This window comes from Culex quinquefasciatus, chromosome 2 (genome assembly GCF_015732765.1).
Source record: "Culex quinquefasciatus strain JHB chromosome 2, VPISU_Cqui_1.0_pri_paternal, whole genome shotgun sequence".
Lineage (NCBI taxonomy): Eukaryota > Metazoa > Arthropoda > Insecta > Diptera > Culicidae > Culex > Culex quinquefasciatus.
This window is the reverse complement of record NC_051862.1, coordinates 194,547,697-194,561,771: the sequence shown is the minus strand read 5'-3', so window position 1 is coordinate 194,561,771 and position 14,075 is coordinate 194,547,697. Positions and strand designations below refer to the sequence as shown.

Sequence of the window (14,075 nt, the reverse complement as noted above, 5' to 3'; positions counted from 1 at the left end):
GTTACATTTTCCTCCAACCACCAGGAATGGAATACTCCCAGGCCGCAGCCTACCGAGGGCCACCTCACCAGCAGCAAATGCAAAACAATCCCCTGTCCCCGTTAGGGCCCCGGTTGCCGATGTCCCCACAGCATCATCAACAGTGGCCCCCGATGGTACAGCGACCCGGCAGCGGTGGAATCAACGGGAACGCTCACCACGCAATGCAACAGCAGCAGCAGCAACAACAACCTCCCCAACAACAGCAACACGGGAACCAGCATCTGCCACCGATGCACTCCCACGCGCCGCACCTGCACGTATCACAAGCTTCCCATCCGCCGCCCCCGCACGCTCAACAGATCTCACAGTTGAACGACATCTCCAGCCTGATACCGCCATCGCAAACGATGCCTGTGATACCACCCACTCAACAGCAACAACAACAAGGTCCACCATCCGGGCTGCAGTACAGCAATCTAGACGATAAGAGCATGGTCGAAGCGGTCCAGCAAACTCCCCAACAACAGCAGCACAGTCTTCATCAACCCCATCTATCACAAAGCCAGCAGCAGCAGCAGCAACCAACAACTCAACAACTTCCCTCGATGCACACGCCACACCAACTCGTACCGCAACCTGTGCAGCCGCAACAACAGAGCCAGCAACCAATGTTGACGCAGCTGCAACCACCAACGCATCTCCAGCAAATGCAATCCCAACACCAGAGTCAGCATCTGCCATCGATGCAATCCCTGCAGCAACAGCAGCAGCAACAACAACAACAACAACCATCACAAATTGCGTCTGTTCCTTCGGCGCACTCGATAGCCCAGCAGCTGCAGTCGCCGTCATTTAATGACGAAATGTTGATGTCGCCAAGCGGCCAATCCCAGCACCAACAACAGCAGCAGCAGCAGCAGCAACAACACCATCCTAGTGCCACTTCCGTTCCCTCACCAATCGCACCACCGTCGGTCGTAGCCCAACAGCAACAACAACAACAGTCGCAAATTCCAATCTCACAAGCAGCACCACAGCTGAACGATCTGCAGTCGATGCAAACGGTGACGCCACCGGCGCCCATTCCCCAACAGCAAAAACAACAATCTCAAGCGATGTCATCGGCGTTGGAACTGCCTCCGATTTCGACACTCACGGCGGAACCAGTTGTAGTGCCGAGTGCGGAAAGTTTGGCGCCCCAAACGAGTGCCGAGCAGCAGCCGTCGACCGATCTTAGTCTGATTGATAGTCTCGCGTCGAGCAATGCGAACGAAGCGCCCTCGAGTTTGGGTGCGGCCGGTTCGATTCCGGAATCGGCGGTAAGTGAAAGTGATAGCATGCAGCAGCGACACTCGGCTTCGGAGCAGAACAGTAGCAATGAGGAGTCGCGGGACAGTATTGTGCCGGCGCCGGCCGAATCCAACACGGACGAGAGTAAATCGAGTAGCTCGTTGATGTCCGGGACGGACTTTGAAGCGTTGAACCAGGCGGCAAACAACGGCGGAACGGCTGGCTCGTTGCTGAGTACCGATGTTGGTGGATTGGACGAAACGATTCGGGAAGGGCAGACGCTCGGGTTGGACAGTGTGGCAGCGGATGCCAACGACAAGCGGGATGATATTTACCACTCGGACAACTCGAACCAGGCGCCGTCGATTGCGGACGCAAAGAAGACTGAAAGTGAATCGGTAACGGCGGTCCCCGACCCGGTGACTTCGGTGGCATTGACTGAGGTGCAGGCTCCCGAGGTGACAACGGCCACAACTACGACGGCCAGTCCCGAGCAGATCCACTCGATCCCAACGTCTACCACGACGCCCACGTTATCTACTCCGACGTTGCCATCGTACCCAGCGGAGCAGATGCCAGGAGAACCGATCATTTCCACAAGTACACCAGCCACGACGATTCCGACCAACACGACGCAAATGCCACCACAACAACATCCGCAGATGCACCCTCAAATGCATCCCCAGTACGGACCAATGGGAACACCCGGCATGGGACCGGCCCCAGGTCAACCGCCCATGTACGGAATGCACATGCCTCCGGGTGGACCAATGATGCACGGAATGATGGGACCGGACATGATGTCTCCGTATCCACCGGCGTATCAAACGCACGCCCAGGAGCGGGCTGCCATCCAGCAACAACTCCAAGATATTTACAAACTGCCAATGGCCGACAATCAGGAGAAGATTATGCGCATGCAGGAACGCATCTCGATGCTCCAGCAACACGAAACCACGGACGGATGTCTGGGTGGTCCGCAGTGCATGATGCAGGCCCACTCGATGTACTCGTCGGCGATGATCGACAGTCCACAGGTGACGAGCACCACCGGTCGACGAGGTCGTACGCCATCCAACAAACCACGCAAGCCCCGACTGAAGAAGGCCGAGAAGCTTGCCCAGGAAGCAGCTGCTGCAGCAGCGGCCGCCTCCGTCAATCCTCAGATTACATCGGGCGATGAAACGTCTCAAACTCCGACGGCCATCACGGCACTTCCCGTTTCGGAAGACGCGGTTACCGCCGGCACGGGCTTGGCCGAAGTCACGTCCGAAAGTTTCAACGAAGAGCATAACGAGACGGAGTCCCAGGATAATCTGTCGATTGGCGATCTGGACACCTCAACCGATGCCAGCGGAAAGAAACTCAAGAAGCCACGCAAGCCTCGGGAACCTAAGAAGCCCAAAGAGGCCAAGGAACCCAAGGAGCCGAAAGAGAAGAAAGAACCCAAGAAAAAGGAACCGAAAGACGGAGACAAAAACAAAAACAAGAAACGCGGTCGAAAGAGTCAACCCTCCGAGGGTGACAACTCGATGGACAACAACAGCCTGGACCACGACCATGACCATGATCAGGACTTGTCAAAGGCAACTAGCGAAGCGGACGAAAATCAAACGCTTGCCTCGTTGATGCACTCGCAAAACTCGACCGACGCAACGTCGGGTCCGGAAAAGGACTCCAAGCCGGAAGCTTCCGGTTCGTTGGACGATACCGAAGTGACCGACTTTGACGACATTCCAGTGTCGAAGATTCCCATCAAGAGTCTGCTGGAGGAGAGCGAAAAGAAAGAGCACGAGAACGAGGACAGCGCCGGGGATGGTGCGGACACCGAGGGAGAAACACCCAAGAAGAAAAAGTCCAGCAAGAAGAAGGATCCTGGAAGTGGCGAGGGAGGCAAGAAGAAAAGTTCGAGCTCTTCGCGCAATCGCAACCGCTCATCGGGTGGAGGCGGTGGCTCCAAGAGTAGTAGTTCGCGTAGCAAACGCACCCGCATGACCATCGAGTCCGACGGCGAGGGAGAAGATATGGCCAGCACTCCTCCGCCGTCCCCACCACCGGATCCTGAAATTGATAGCTCCAAGCGAAGATCGGCGCGTAACACGCAACGCAAAAAGTACGTCGACGATGTTATGCTGCGCTTCTCGGACGACGAGTCGGCAATCCTATCGCCGGCGCCGAGCAGCTCACGGCGGGAGCGCAAAGCCGACCAGGAGAAGAAGGAAGCCGTCGAAAGTAGTGCCGGCGAGGTTGGTGGTGAAGTTGGGGCCGATGGTGCCGTGGCAAGTACCAGCGGAACCAGTGGTGGCGTCGAGGGCGAGGAAAAGGTTAGCACTTCGGAGGTCAAGACTGAGTTGCCCGCCGGCAGTGGTGACCAGAAGACCGACGAAGTTAACAAACCCAACTACGTGTACGTCAACACTGGCGATGAGGATTCAATGGTAAGTAGTTTTTTTAAACAAGCCTGTAACTTGAACTCGCTGGTTCTCGACCATAACTTTTTTTTTCACAAATTACCAAAGATTTTATGTAACCGTTCTAAATAATTTGAAAACTTGGCATTCACAATTTAATTTCTAACGCTCCGTTCCAATCCAACAGGTGGTCCACTACGTGCTCGCGGTCCGCATGGGCAAGCGTGAGCTGAAGCCGGACCCTCCGCCACCACCGCCAAAGGAGAAAACTCCCGAGCCGGCGGAGGTCAAGCCCGAACCTGCCGAAGGCAGCGAGGAAAGGGAACCGTCGGAAGACGCCACCGGCGCCGATTCTGAGGAAGCAGCAGCAAAGACGAAGCAGGAAGGCGCTGAGGTGAAAACGGAACCGGAAGGAGCGGATTCCAAGACTGTTGGCGCTGATGAGGAGTCGGAGGGCAAGAAGGACGACGAAAAGGAAGTGAAAAAGGAAAAGGACGCTGTTAAAGCGGAAGATTCCGAGGTTAAGATGGAAACTGACGAAGCGGAAGCTGCTCCGGCAGCGACAGTTGACAAGGTGGATGAGAAACCTGACGAGGAAAAACAAAAGGATGACAAAGAAAAGGAAAGTGACAAGGCGCAGAGTAAGGAACCTGTGTCGGAGAAGATGGACACTGACGAAGCGGAGGAAAAGAAGGAAGTGGACGCTGAAAAGGCTTCGGAAGGCGAAAAGCCGAAAGAAGAGGCCGTGAAGGTTGAAGCGGAAGTTAAGAAGGAGGACAGCGCTGAGGAAGCAACTGAGGCGGAAAAAAAGACGGAAGATGTAAAAATGGAAACTGATGCAGTGAAGGAAGAAAAGGACAAAAAGGTGGAGGAAAAGCCGGAGGAGAAGAAGGAACCGCCGGTTTACATCGACGTTGAGGAGTACTACGTCAAGTATCGTAACTTTTCCTACCTGCACTGCGAGTGGCGCACGGAGGACGAGCTGTTCAAGGGAGACAAGCGCGTGGGTAACAAAATCAAGCGCTTCCTGCAGAAACAGCAACAGCAGCTCAACATCTTTGAAAGTTTGGACGAGGAGCCGTTCAACCCGGACTTTGTTGAGGTGGACCGAGTGCTGGACGTGTCGGAACATACCGATGACGACGGCAAGACGGTGAAGCACTACCTGGTCAAGTGGAAGAGTTTGCCGTACGAGGACAGTACGTGGGAGCTGGAGGATGATGTGGATCTTCCGAAGATTGAGCAGTATTACAGGTTCAACAAGATTCCACCGAGGAGCGAGTGGAAGACGAAGAAGCGACCTCACCCGGACCAGTGGAAGGCACTGCCACAATCACCGATCTACAAGGCCGGCAACAGTCTGCGTCCGTATCAGCTGGAAGGTCTCAACTGGTTGCGCTACTCGTGGTACAAGGGCAACAACTGCATCCTGGCCGACGAAATGGGTCTTGGTAAGACGATCCAGAGTTTGACCTTTGTCCACTCGGTGTACGAGTACGGAATCCGGGGACCGTTTTTGGTTATCGCACCGCTGTCGACGATTCCGAATTGGCAGCGTGAGTTCGAAGGCTGGACGGACATGAACGTGATTGTGTATCACGGTTCTGCCAACAGCAGGCAGATGATTCAGGACTACGAGGTGTACTACCGGTACGAGAACGGCAAGTACATCAAAGACATTAACAAATTCAACGTGCTCATTACGACGTTTGAGATGATCGTGACGGACTATCAGGACTTGAAGCCGTACAATTGGCGCGCTTGCGTTATCGACGAGGCCCATCGGCTGAAGAACCGAAACTGCAAACTATTGGAGGGCTTGCGTCAGCTGAACCTCGAGCATCGAGTGCTGCTGTCCGGTACGCCGCTGCAGAACAACGTGAACGAGCTGTTCTCGCTGTTGAACTTCCTCGAGCCGAGTCAGTTCTCGTGCAACGAAGAATTCTTGCGTGAGTTTGGCAGCCTGAAGACCGAAAGTGAAGTGCTGAAATTGCAAGCCCTGCTGAAGCCTATGATGTTGCGTCGTCTCAAGGATGACGTCGAGAAGTCGCTCGCCCCGAAGGAGGAAACCATCGTTGAGGTCGAGTTGACCAACATCCAGAAGAAGTACTATCGCGGTATTTTGGAACAGAACTTTTCGTTCTTGATGAAGGGCACCACTTCGGCGAACATCCCGAACCTGATGAACACCATGATGGAGTTGCGAAAGTGTTGCATCCATCCGTACCTGTTGAACGGAGCGGAGGATCAGATTCAGTACGATTACCGCATGCAGCACGGTGAAGACGCTGAGGCTTACTACAAGAACTTGGTCGTTTCTTCGGGTAAAATGGTGCTGATTGACAAGCTGCTGCCGAAGCTGAAGGCCAACGGGCATCGTGTGCTGATTTTCAGCCAGATGGTGCGCTGTTTGGACATCCTGGAGGACTACCTCATCTACCGAAAGTATCCGTTTGAGCGTATCGACGGACGAATTCGCGGCAACTTGCGCCAGGCAGCTATCGATCGGTACTCCAAGCCCGACTCGGACCGGTTCGTGTTTCTGCTGTGCACAAAGGCCGGCGGGTTGGGTATCAACTTGACCGCCGCGGACACCGTAATTATCTACGACAGCGATTGGAACCCGCAGAACGATCTGCAAGCGCAGGCCCGTTGCCATCGTATCGGTCAGCAGAAGATGGTCAAGATTTACCGTCTGCTGTGCCGTAACACGTACGAGCGGGAAATGTTTGACAAGGCTTCGATGAAGCTGGGTCTGGATAAGGCCATCCTGCAGAGTATGAACACATCCCAGAACAAGGACGGTAGCCAGAAGCAGCTGTCCAAAAAAGAGATTGAAGATCTGCTCAAGAAGGGCGCGTACGGTGCGGTCATGGACGACGACGCCGGAGACAAGTTCTGCGAGGAGGACATCGACTCGATTCTGCTGCGCCGAACGCAGGTCATCACGATGGAGAGCGAAAAGGGCTCGACCTTCTCGAAGGCATCGTTCGCGGCGGCCGCCAACCGGAGCGATATCAACATTGACGATCCCGACTTTTGGAACAAGTGGGCGAAGCGGGCCGAAATCGACCCGGCCGCCTGCGAAAAGGACGAAACGGAAGATCTGGTCATTGCGGAGCCGCGCAAGCGCACCCAGATCAAGCGGTACGGCCACGACGACGGCGTCATGGACATGTCGGAGGACTCGTCGGGCGAGCACGGCAGCGGAGACGAGGACGGTAGCGGGTTGAGGACGCGCAGCAAGCGCAATCGCAGCGCCAAGGACAAGCACAGGAAGGTGGTCAACGAGAAGGACGATTACATCCCGCGGGACCGTGACACGCTGGCGGCGCTCGGATTCGAGGACGTTTCGTACGGAAACTGGGCCCGATCCGAGTGCTTCAAGGTGGAGAAGGGACTGCTGTCGCATGGGTAAGGGTTTTTTTGTGGGTGTTGTGTTGATACTGGTTCTAACGATTTTGACCTCTTTCAGATGGGCTCGCTGGACCGAAATTCTTGAACTGGGACAGTTCAAGCGAGGCTGGCGCGAACAGGACGTCGAAGACTGCGCGCGTGTCATTGTGAGTATCGTGGGATCATTTCTTCTTGCTGTTCTTGTTTCTCCATGATGATTGCTATGCTAATATTGAGGAAACTTTAGGTTTTCGCTGAGTAAAACAAAGTTAACTTCTCGACTTAAAACTGATTCTCGAGCGATCTTTTAAAAAATTTCTTCAAGTTAAAGGTCAACTTATTCAATCATGTAATTTCTTGCAGCTCCTGTACTGTCTGGATCGCTACCAGGGCGACGAAAAGATTAAGAACTTCATCTGGGACTTGATTGCCCCATCGGAGGGTGGCGAGCAGCGCGAGATCGCGCGCAACCACAGCGGCCTCCACAACCTGGTGCCGCGTGGTCGTAACGCCAAGGGTAAGTGTTGAGAAGAGCCCCCTTCTCGTTAGAGATTTTATTAATAACTGAGTGTTCCCATCGCACAGGTCGCAAATCTACCAACCCCTCGTCGGCGTCCGCTACGCCCCGGCACGACGGCAGTGTGGCCGAGGTGATCGAGGACGCGTCGTCCAACTCGTCCGGCACGCACAAGGAACCGACGGCGTCCACGTCGCAGCTGCAGACCCCGTCGAAGCCCAAGTCCGGCTCGGACAGCGGCGGCACGACGACGCCGGTTGGCGATCCGCGCCACTGGAGCAAGGACGAAAAGTACGACGCCGATGCGCTGCTGGACATCAACTACAAAAAGCATCTCACCCGGCACGCCAACAAGTGAGTTTATTGGGATTTGTTGCAGAAGAGTAGTTGGAACTGATCGTGACCTTGATCGTTTCAGAGTGTTGCTGCGCGTCCGGATGCTGTACTACATCAGGCACGAGGTCCTCGGGGACCTGGTGACGCAGATTAACGAGGGTGCCAACGCGAGGTATTTGCCCCAGCGCGGGCAGCTTTTCTTTTATCGTATTTTATTTTTTTGCTAATCGTTACTTCGATAAATCAGATTCATTTCATTTTCGTTCGCTCTCTCTTTCTCTCTATCTTTACAATCGTTCTAACTGTGTTTTTTATACAAATATCTTGCTGGTTCAATCTCACCCCGCGTTGAGATGTTTTAACTGTGTTACTTATACTCTGGCTGTGATTCTTGACCCTTGAATATAGATTGTACAATTTGAACAAGCAGCAAACACATTCTCAGCTTACCATCGATCGTGCGCCACACACCCACACCCGCTCATCTTTTCGTGTCATTACGCGCAGAACTCACCACTTACTCCCTCCTCCTTCGTTCATTTAGTTTAGTGCGCCGCGATCGCGATCATCCTTTTCTTCATTTCAAGCAAAACACTGTGTTTTTTTACCGCTCTCTTCTCTACTCAGATATAACGTTTTTTTCCGTGTTTTGTCGCCTTTTTGTGATTGTTAACTCACTCTATCTCTCTTTTGCGATCTCTCACAAACAACTTCTTGGTGGTGTCTCTCGACATGTGGTTTGTTCTCGTCGAACATTGTTTTTCTTTTTTGTTGTACAATATTTTCTCTGAGTGCGCGGGCAAGTTCAGCGTGCGGCGATTTGCTGAATGAAGGTTTGATTTTTTTTTTGGTGAGATGTTTCACTTTGGATGAGCGATTTTTTTCAACGAAAGCAGAAAGTGGCGAATCTGAATGGCGTTGCTATCACAGTAGTTCTTGTGATATTTTTTAGGTGGTTTCGTACGAGAAAAATATGCAACTTAGTGGAATTTAACAAAACTGATTTTTACTTTTTACGAATCGATTTAAATGTTTAAACCTTGAAAAAATATTTCGTTAGACACTGAATAAAAAGTTAACTGCAATTCGAGCACCGATTTATTCAAAGCCGAGCTCTACAAATATTGACTATGATCGCTTAAATAAAATCAAAATATTTCTATTCCCGATTGCCCGATAGCAATGCATTTCTATATTCATCTACATTTTTTAAACTGCTCGTAAAACTATCAATTTCGATCACAAAAATTTGAGAAAGTTATAATTTAAGAGTTTGAATAATAACAAAAAATAAAAGGAACCAAAAACAACAACAACAAAATACAGATCCGTTAATATCAAATTTTTGAATTCCTTACTTCCAAAATAAATAAATTTTTAAATTCATAAATTCCTGATTTTTTGAATTCAAATGTCCTCAAATCCTTTAATTTTTAAATTCCTAATTTTCTAAATTCTAAAATTCCAAAATTATAAAATTCTAAATTTCTAAATTCTTAAAATCTTAAATTTGTAAATTTTAAAATTCCTAAATTCTTTACTTCTAAAATTCTGCAAATCATCATTTACTAATTTCTAAAATTCCAATATAAGAAAATTCTAAAATTCTTAAATTTTTAAATTCCTAAATTCTTAAATTTTTAGCTTTTAAAATTCCATAATTTTTAAATTAAAAAATCTTCTAAATTCAAATGTCCTTCAATTCCCTTATTCTTCAATTCCTAAATTCTAAAATTTGTGATTTTTTTTTAATTCCTAAATTCTTTACGTAACATACTATCTCAAAAAATAAAACTTGAATTGAATTAAATTCAATAAACTTTCGAGTTTTTAATTTTTTTATTTTTTTAATTTTCAAATTTTTAAATCTTAAAATTTTTCAATTCTTCAATTCTTAAATTCTTAAATTCATAATTTCTAAAATTTTTAAATACTTAAATTCTTGAATTCTTGAATTCTTAAATTCTTAAATTCTTAAATTCTTAAATTCTTAAATTCTTAAATTCTTAAATTCTTAAATTCTTTAATTCTTTAATTCTTTAATTCTTTAATTCTTTAATTCTTTAATTCTTTAATTCTTTAATTCTTTAATTCTTTAATTCTTTAATTCTTTAATTCTTTAATTCTTTAATTCTTAAATTCTTAAATTCTTAATCTTAAATTCTTAAATTCTCAAATTCTTAAATTCTTAAATTCTTAAATTCCTAAATTCTTAAATTCTTAAATTCTTAAATTCTTAAATTCTTAAATTCTTAAATTCTTAAATTCTTTAATTCTTTAATTCTTTAATTCTTTAATTCTTTAATTCTTTAATTCTTAAATTCTTAAAATCTTAAATTCTTAAATTCTTAAATTCTTTAATTCTTTAATTCTTTAATTCTTTAATCCTTTAATTCTTTAATTCTTTAATTCTTTAATTCTTTAATTCTTTAATTCTTTAATTCTTTAATTCTTTAATTCTTTAATTCTTTAATTCTTTAATTCTTTAATTCTTTAATTCTTTAATTCTTTAATTCTTTAATTCTTTAATTCTTTAATTCTTTAATTCTTTAATTCTTTAATTCTTTAATTCTTTAATTCTTTAATTCTTTAATTCTTTAATTCTTTAATTCTTTAATTCTTTAATTCTTTAATTCTTTAATTCTTTAATTCTTTAATTCTTTAATTCTTTAATTCTTTAATTCTTTAATTCTTTAATTCTTTAATTCTTTAATTCTTAAATTCTTAAATTCTTAATCTTGAATTCTTAAATTCTTAAATTCTTAAATTCTTAAATTCTTAAATTCTTAAATTCTTAAATTCTTAAATTCTTAAATTCTTAAATTCTTAAATTCTTAAATTCTTAAATTCTTAAATTCTTAAATTCTTAAATTCTTAAATTCTTTAATTCTTTAATTTTTAATTCTTTAATTCTTTAATTCTTTAATTCTTTAATTCTTTAATTCTTTAATTCTTTAATTCTTTAATTCTTTAATTCTTTAATTCTTTAATTCTTTAATTCTTTAATTCTTTAATTCTTTAATTCTTTAATTCTTTAATTCTTTAATTCTTTAATTCTTTAATTCTTTAATTCTTTAATTCTTTAATTCTTAATCTTGAATTCTTAAATTCTTAAATTCTTAAATTCTTAAATTCTTAAATTCTTAAATTCTTAAATTCTTAAATTCTTAAATTCTTAAATTCTTAAATTCTTAAATTCTTAAATTCTTAAATTCTTAAATTCTTAAATTCTTAAATTCTTAAATTCTTAAATTCTTAAATTCTTAAATTCTTAAATTCTTAAATTCTTAAATTCTTAAATTTTTAAATTCTTAAATTCTTAAATTCTTAAATTCTTAAATTCTTAAATTCTTAAATTTTTAAATTTTTAAATTCTTAAATTCTTTAATTCTTAAATTCTTTAATTCTTTAATTCTTTAATTCTTTAATTCTTTTATTCTTTAATTCTTTTATTCTTTTATTCTTTTATTCTTTAATTCTTTAATTCTTTAATTCTTTAATTTTTAAATTTTCAAATTCTTAAATTCTTCAATTCTTTAATTCTTAAATACTCAAATTCTCAAATGCCGCTGTTTTGCCTCCATCACAAATGACTGAAATTCAGACTTTTTTAAAGTAATTTTTTAGGCTAGAAATCTAAATTTTGAGATAGATAAAATTATCTTGATTGGATTATCCGTAGTTAAATTTTGAGGACTTCGGGCAATCGATTATGAAGTGTTTTTTTTTATTTGGTAAATTTTTGGATTTTAGAATTTTTAAAATTTTTATTCATACATTTTTTGAAAATTTAATTTTGGATTTTTGAAATTGACTTAAAACTTCATCGATCCACAATTTTTTTTCGTGATTTGATTATTTACCTAATTACCGAATTTTTCCGGGGACTTCGAAAAATCTATTCTGAAGTGTAGTTGCGTTTACAAATTATAGTTTAGGGCACCCTGTATGGGATTCGAATCAGCAACCTCTGGATTGTGAGTCTAGTGCGCGGTCCGATTGATCCAAGTAATCGGGGTTGCCATTGTAGGATTCTTAATAAGTATTGCAAAATGTTCTCTTTTTTTCGGTCGTCCTATCAGGGATTGTTTAAATAATTTGTTGCATACTGTTTTCGTACGAAACTTTTTGCTACGATTATTTCGGACCTCAATTCAATTGGCAAACCTCTACTTTTCTGTTATTTTTCCACAACACACTTTAGTTTCCCATACTTTCTACCTCTCTATCTCTCTCTAGTAGAACCGCAAGCTTTCTATATTAGCTTACCGTTGTAAATCTATGATTTCAGTACGTAAACGCGGCAAATTAGCCTCCGTTCTGTTCTATTGAATAACGATTAGCAAAATTATTACAATTACTTCAAATTGACCAAGTGTCAGCAAATTTACGTTTCCAACCATCCTCAAACGATCTCTTCTATTTTTCTCTTTCCTTTTCTTGAAAACCTCAAAAAACAAATAAATCCAAAAAAAAAAAACTCTGTAAATCTAAACAAAAAAAAAACCCCCGTCGAACCGAATGAGTAGCGATCTCCCCATTCGGCCGCCGCCCACGCCCGACCAGCTGCCCTGCTCGTGGTGGAATCCCAACTGCTGCGATCGCAGCCTGTTGGTCGGCACGTACCGGCTCGGCTGCGAGAACTACCGCGAGATGCGGGCCGACCCGAAGCTCTGCTTCCAGAGCCACTGCGGCCCCGGCGACGGCACCGTCGAGGAGGCGTCCATCGTGGTCAAAGAGTAAGTGTCTCCTCTTCTTCTTTCGTTTCTATTTTTTCTTGCATCTTTTTTTCCAAAGACTAGCGCGTCTTCTCGTGTCTCCTCTTCTCCTGCTCCTCGCACAAAACAATTTACTTTCTATGTCTGTTTCTCTCTCTCTGTGTTTTCGTTTTTTTTCGCGATGATCTTCGTTGCGAGTCTTGTTTCTTTTTCACTTTTCCTCTTTCGAGATTTTTGTTTTTCTATCTTTTTCAAATCTTTCCAACTATACTTATTGTGTTGAACTCGAGGGGATTAGTTTTTCTTATTTTTACCAAAATTCTTGCTAGAGTTTCGGTGTGTATGTGTGTTTGTCCCTTTCTCTCCTAAGTGTGTGTCTGTGTGTTTGTTGCCATATAAGTTCGAAGGAATAAACCAAATTTAAGTAAGTATTTGCTTCCTGGTTCCGCCGCGCTTGGTCTTCTACTAAATTTTGAAGCATGAAGAGCGTCGTCTTCGTTTCCAATAACAACACAGACACCGTTTTGTTAACTAATCAACGGATTCATTCCATTTGCCAAACTCATGACCATTTTTCCCAAATCCATTTCCCCGAGGGTCATTTACTAAGAGCTACACGGCTTAACTCATATAAATCACCATACACACACAAACACGCATACACCCTCGAGCCATTTTCGATAAGTTTCTCCAAATATCTGTACCTATGCAGAAATCACTAAAACGTCTCCCTCCCTCTTCAAACTTGTAGAGCCGACGACGATGCCAACTCCAAGCAGGGAGACAACGAGGACGACCCGGAGGACGGACCGTCCGAGGCGCGCTCCTCGTCGGCCGGTGTCGAGTCGAAAGACGGTAAGTTACGACGGCCCGCGTACGGCCACCCACCCCACCACCAAAATCTCCAACCCACGCCCAATGCCATGCCCCCAAATACCACCGTAGAAGTTTGTAGTAGGTTTGAGTTGTTAACGGATTGCTCAATAAACACTAATACAGATGATGAAGAATCCACAGCTGGGACCGCCACCAGTGCCGCCCCGACGCCGGCCCCGTCCGACGGGGGCCCGAACCCGGAGCTGATCTGGCCCTCGATGCAGGACCTCAACACGCGGCTGCGGCGCGTCATCACCAGCTACCAGCGCAACTACAAGAAGGAAGAGCTGAAGCAGCAGCAGAAGGCCAAGGTGAGTTTTTTTTTCTCGGAATTGAAAGAAGGAAGTCGAAGCAGTTCATATAAAAAACCATCCATTCTCTTGTGCCGTTTTGCATCCACAACTTTGCATGAATTTCACACAAACACACACACTAAACTTCAAATGATTGTACGATAATTTTCAAAAGAAAATCAAATATTCGATATAAAGGGCCAATACGCACCTCCCAAGAAAAGGGGCAAGAAATGACTTTACAAACAGCAGAACA

General features: G+C 44.6%; 1 protein-coding gene across 10 annotated transcripts in view; it reads left to right on the top strand.

The window, feature by feature from the left end:
* LOC6034877 overlaps positions 1–14,075 on the top strand; it is a 68,315-nt gene that overhangs the window by 40,307 nt on the left and 13,933 nt on the right. For 7 of the 10 annotated variants that reach the window (XM_038251826.1, XM_038251823.1, XM_038251817.1 and 4 more), the window contains exons 4-12: positions 25–3,710; positions 3,871–7,097; positions 7,159–7,246; positions 7,443–7,596; positions 7,665–7,950; positions 8,015–8,104; positions 12,462–12,671; positions 13,402–13,505; positions 13,650–13,837. In XM_038251826.1, coding sequence (XP_038107754.1) covers positions 25–3,710; positions 3,871–7,097; positions 7,159–7,246; positions 7,443–7,596; positions 7,665–7,950; positions 8,015–8,104; positions 12,462–12,671; positions 13,402–13,505; positions 13,650–13,837 — 8,033 coding nt within the window. The remainder of the gene's footprint in view (positions 1–24; positions 3,711–3,870; positions 7,098–7,158; positions 7,247–7,442; positions 7,597–7,664; positions 7,951–8,014; positions 8,105–12,461; positions 12,672–13,401; positions 13,506–13,649; positions 13,838–14,075) is intronic. The other 3 variants (XM_038251822.1, XM_038251825.1, XM_038251824.1) reach the window with 3 other exon arrangements.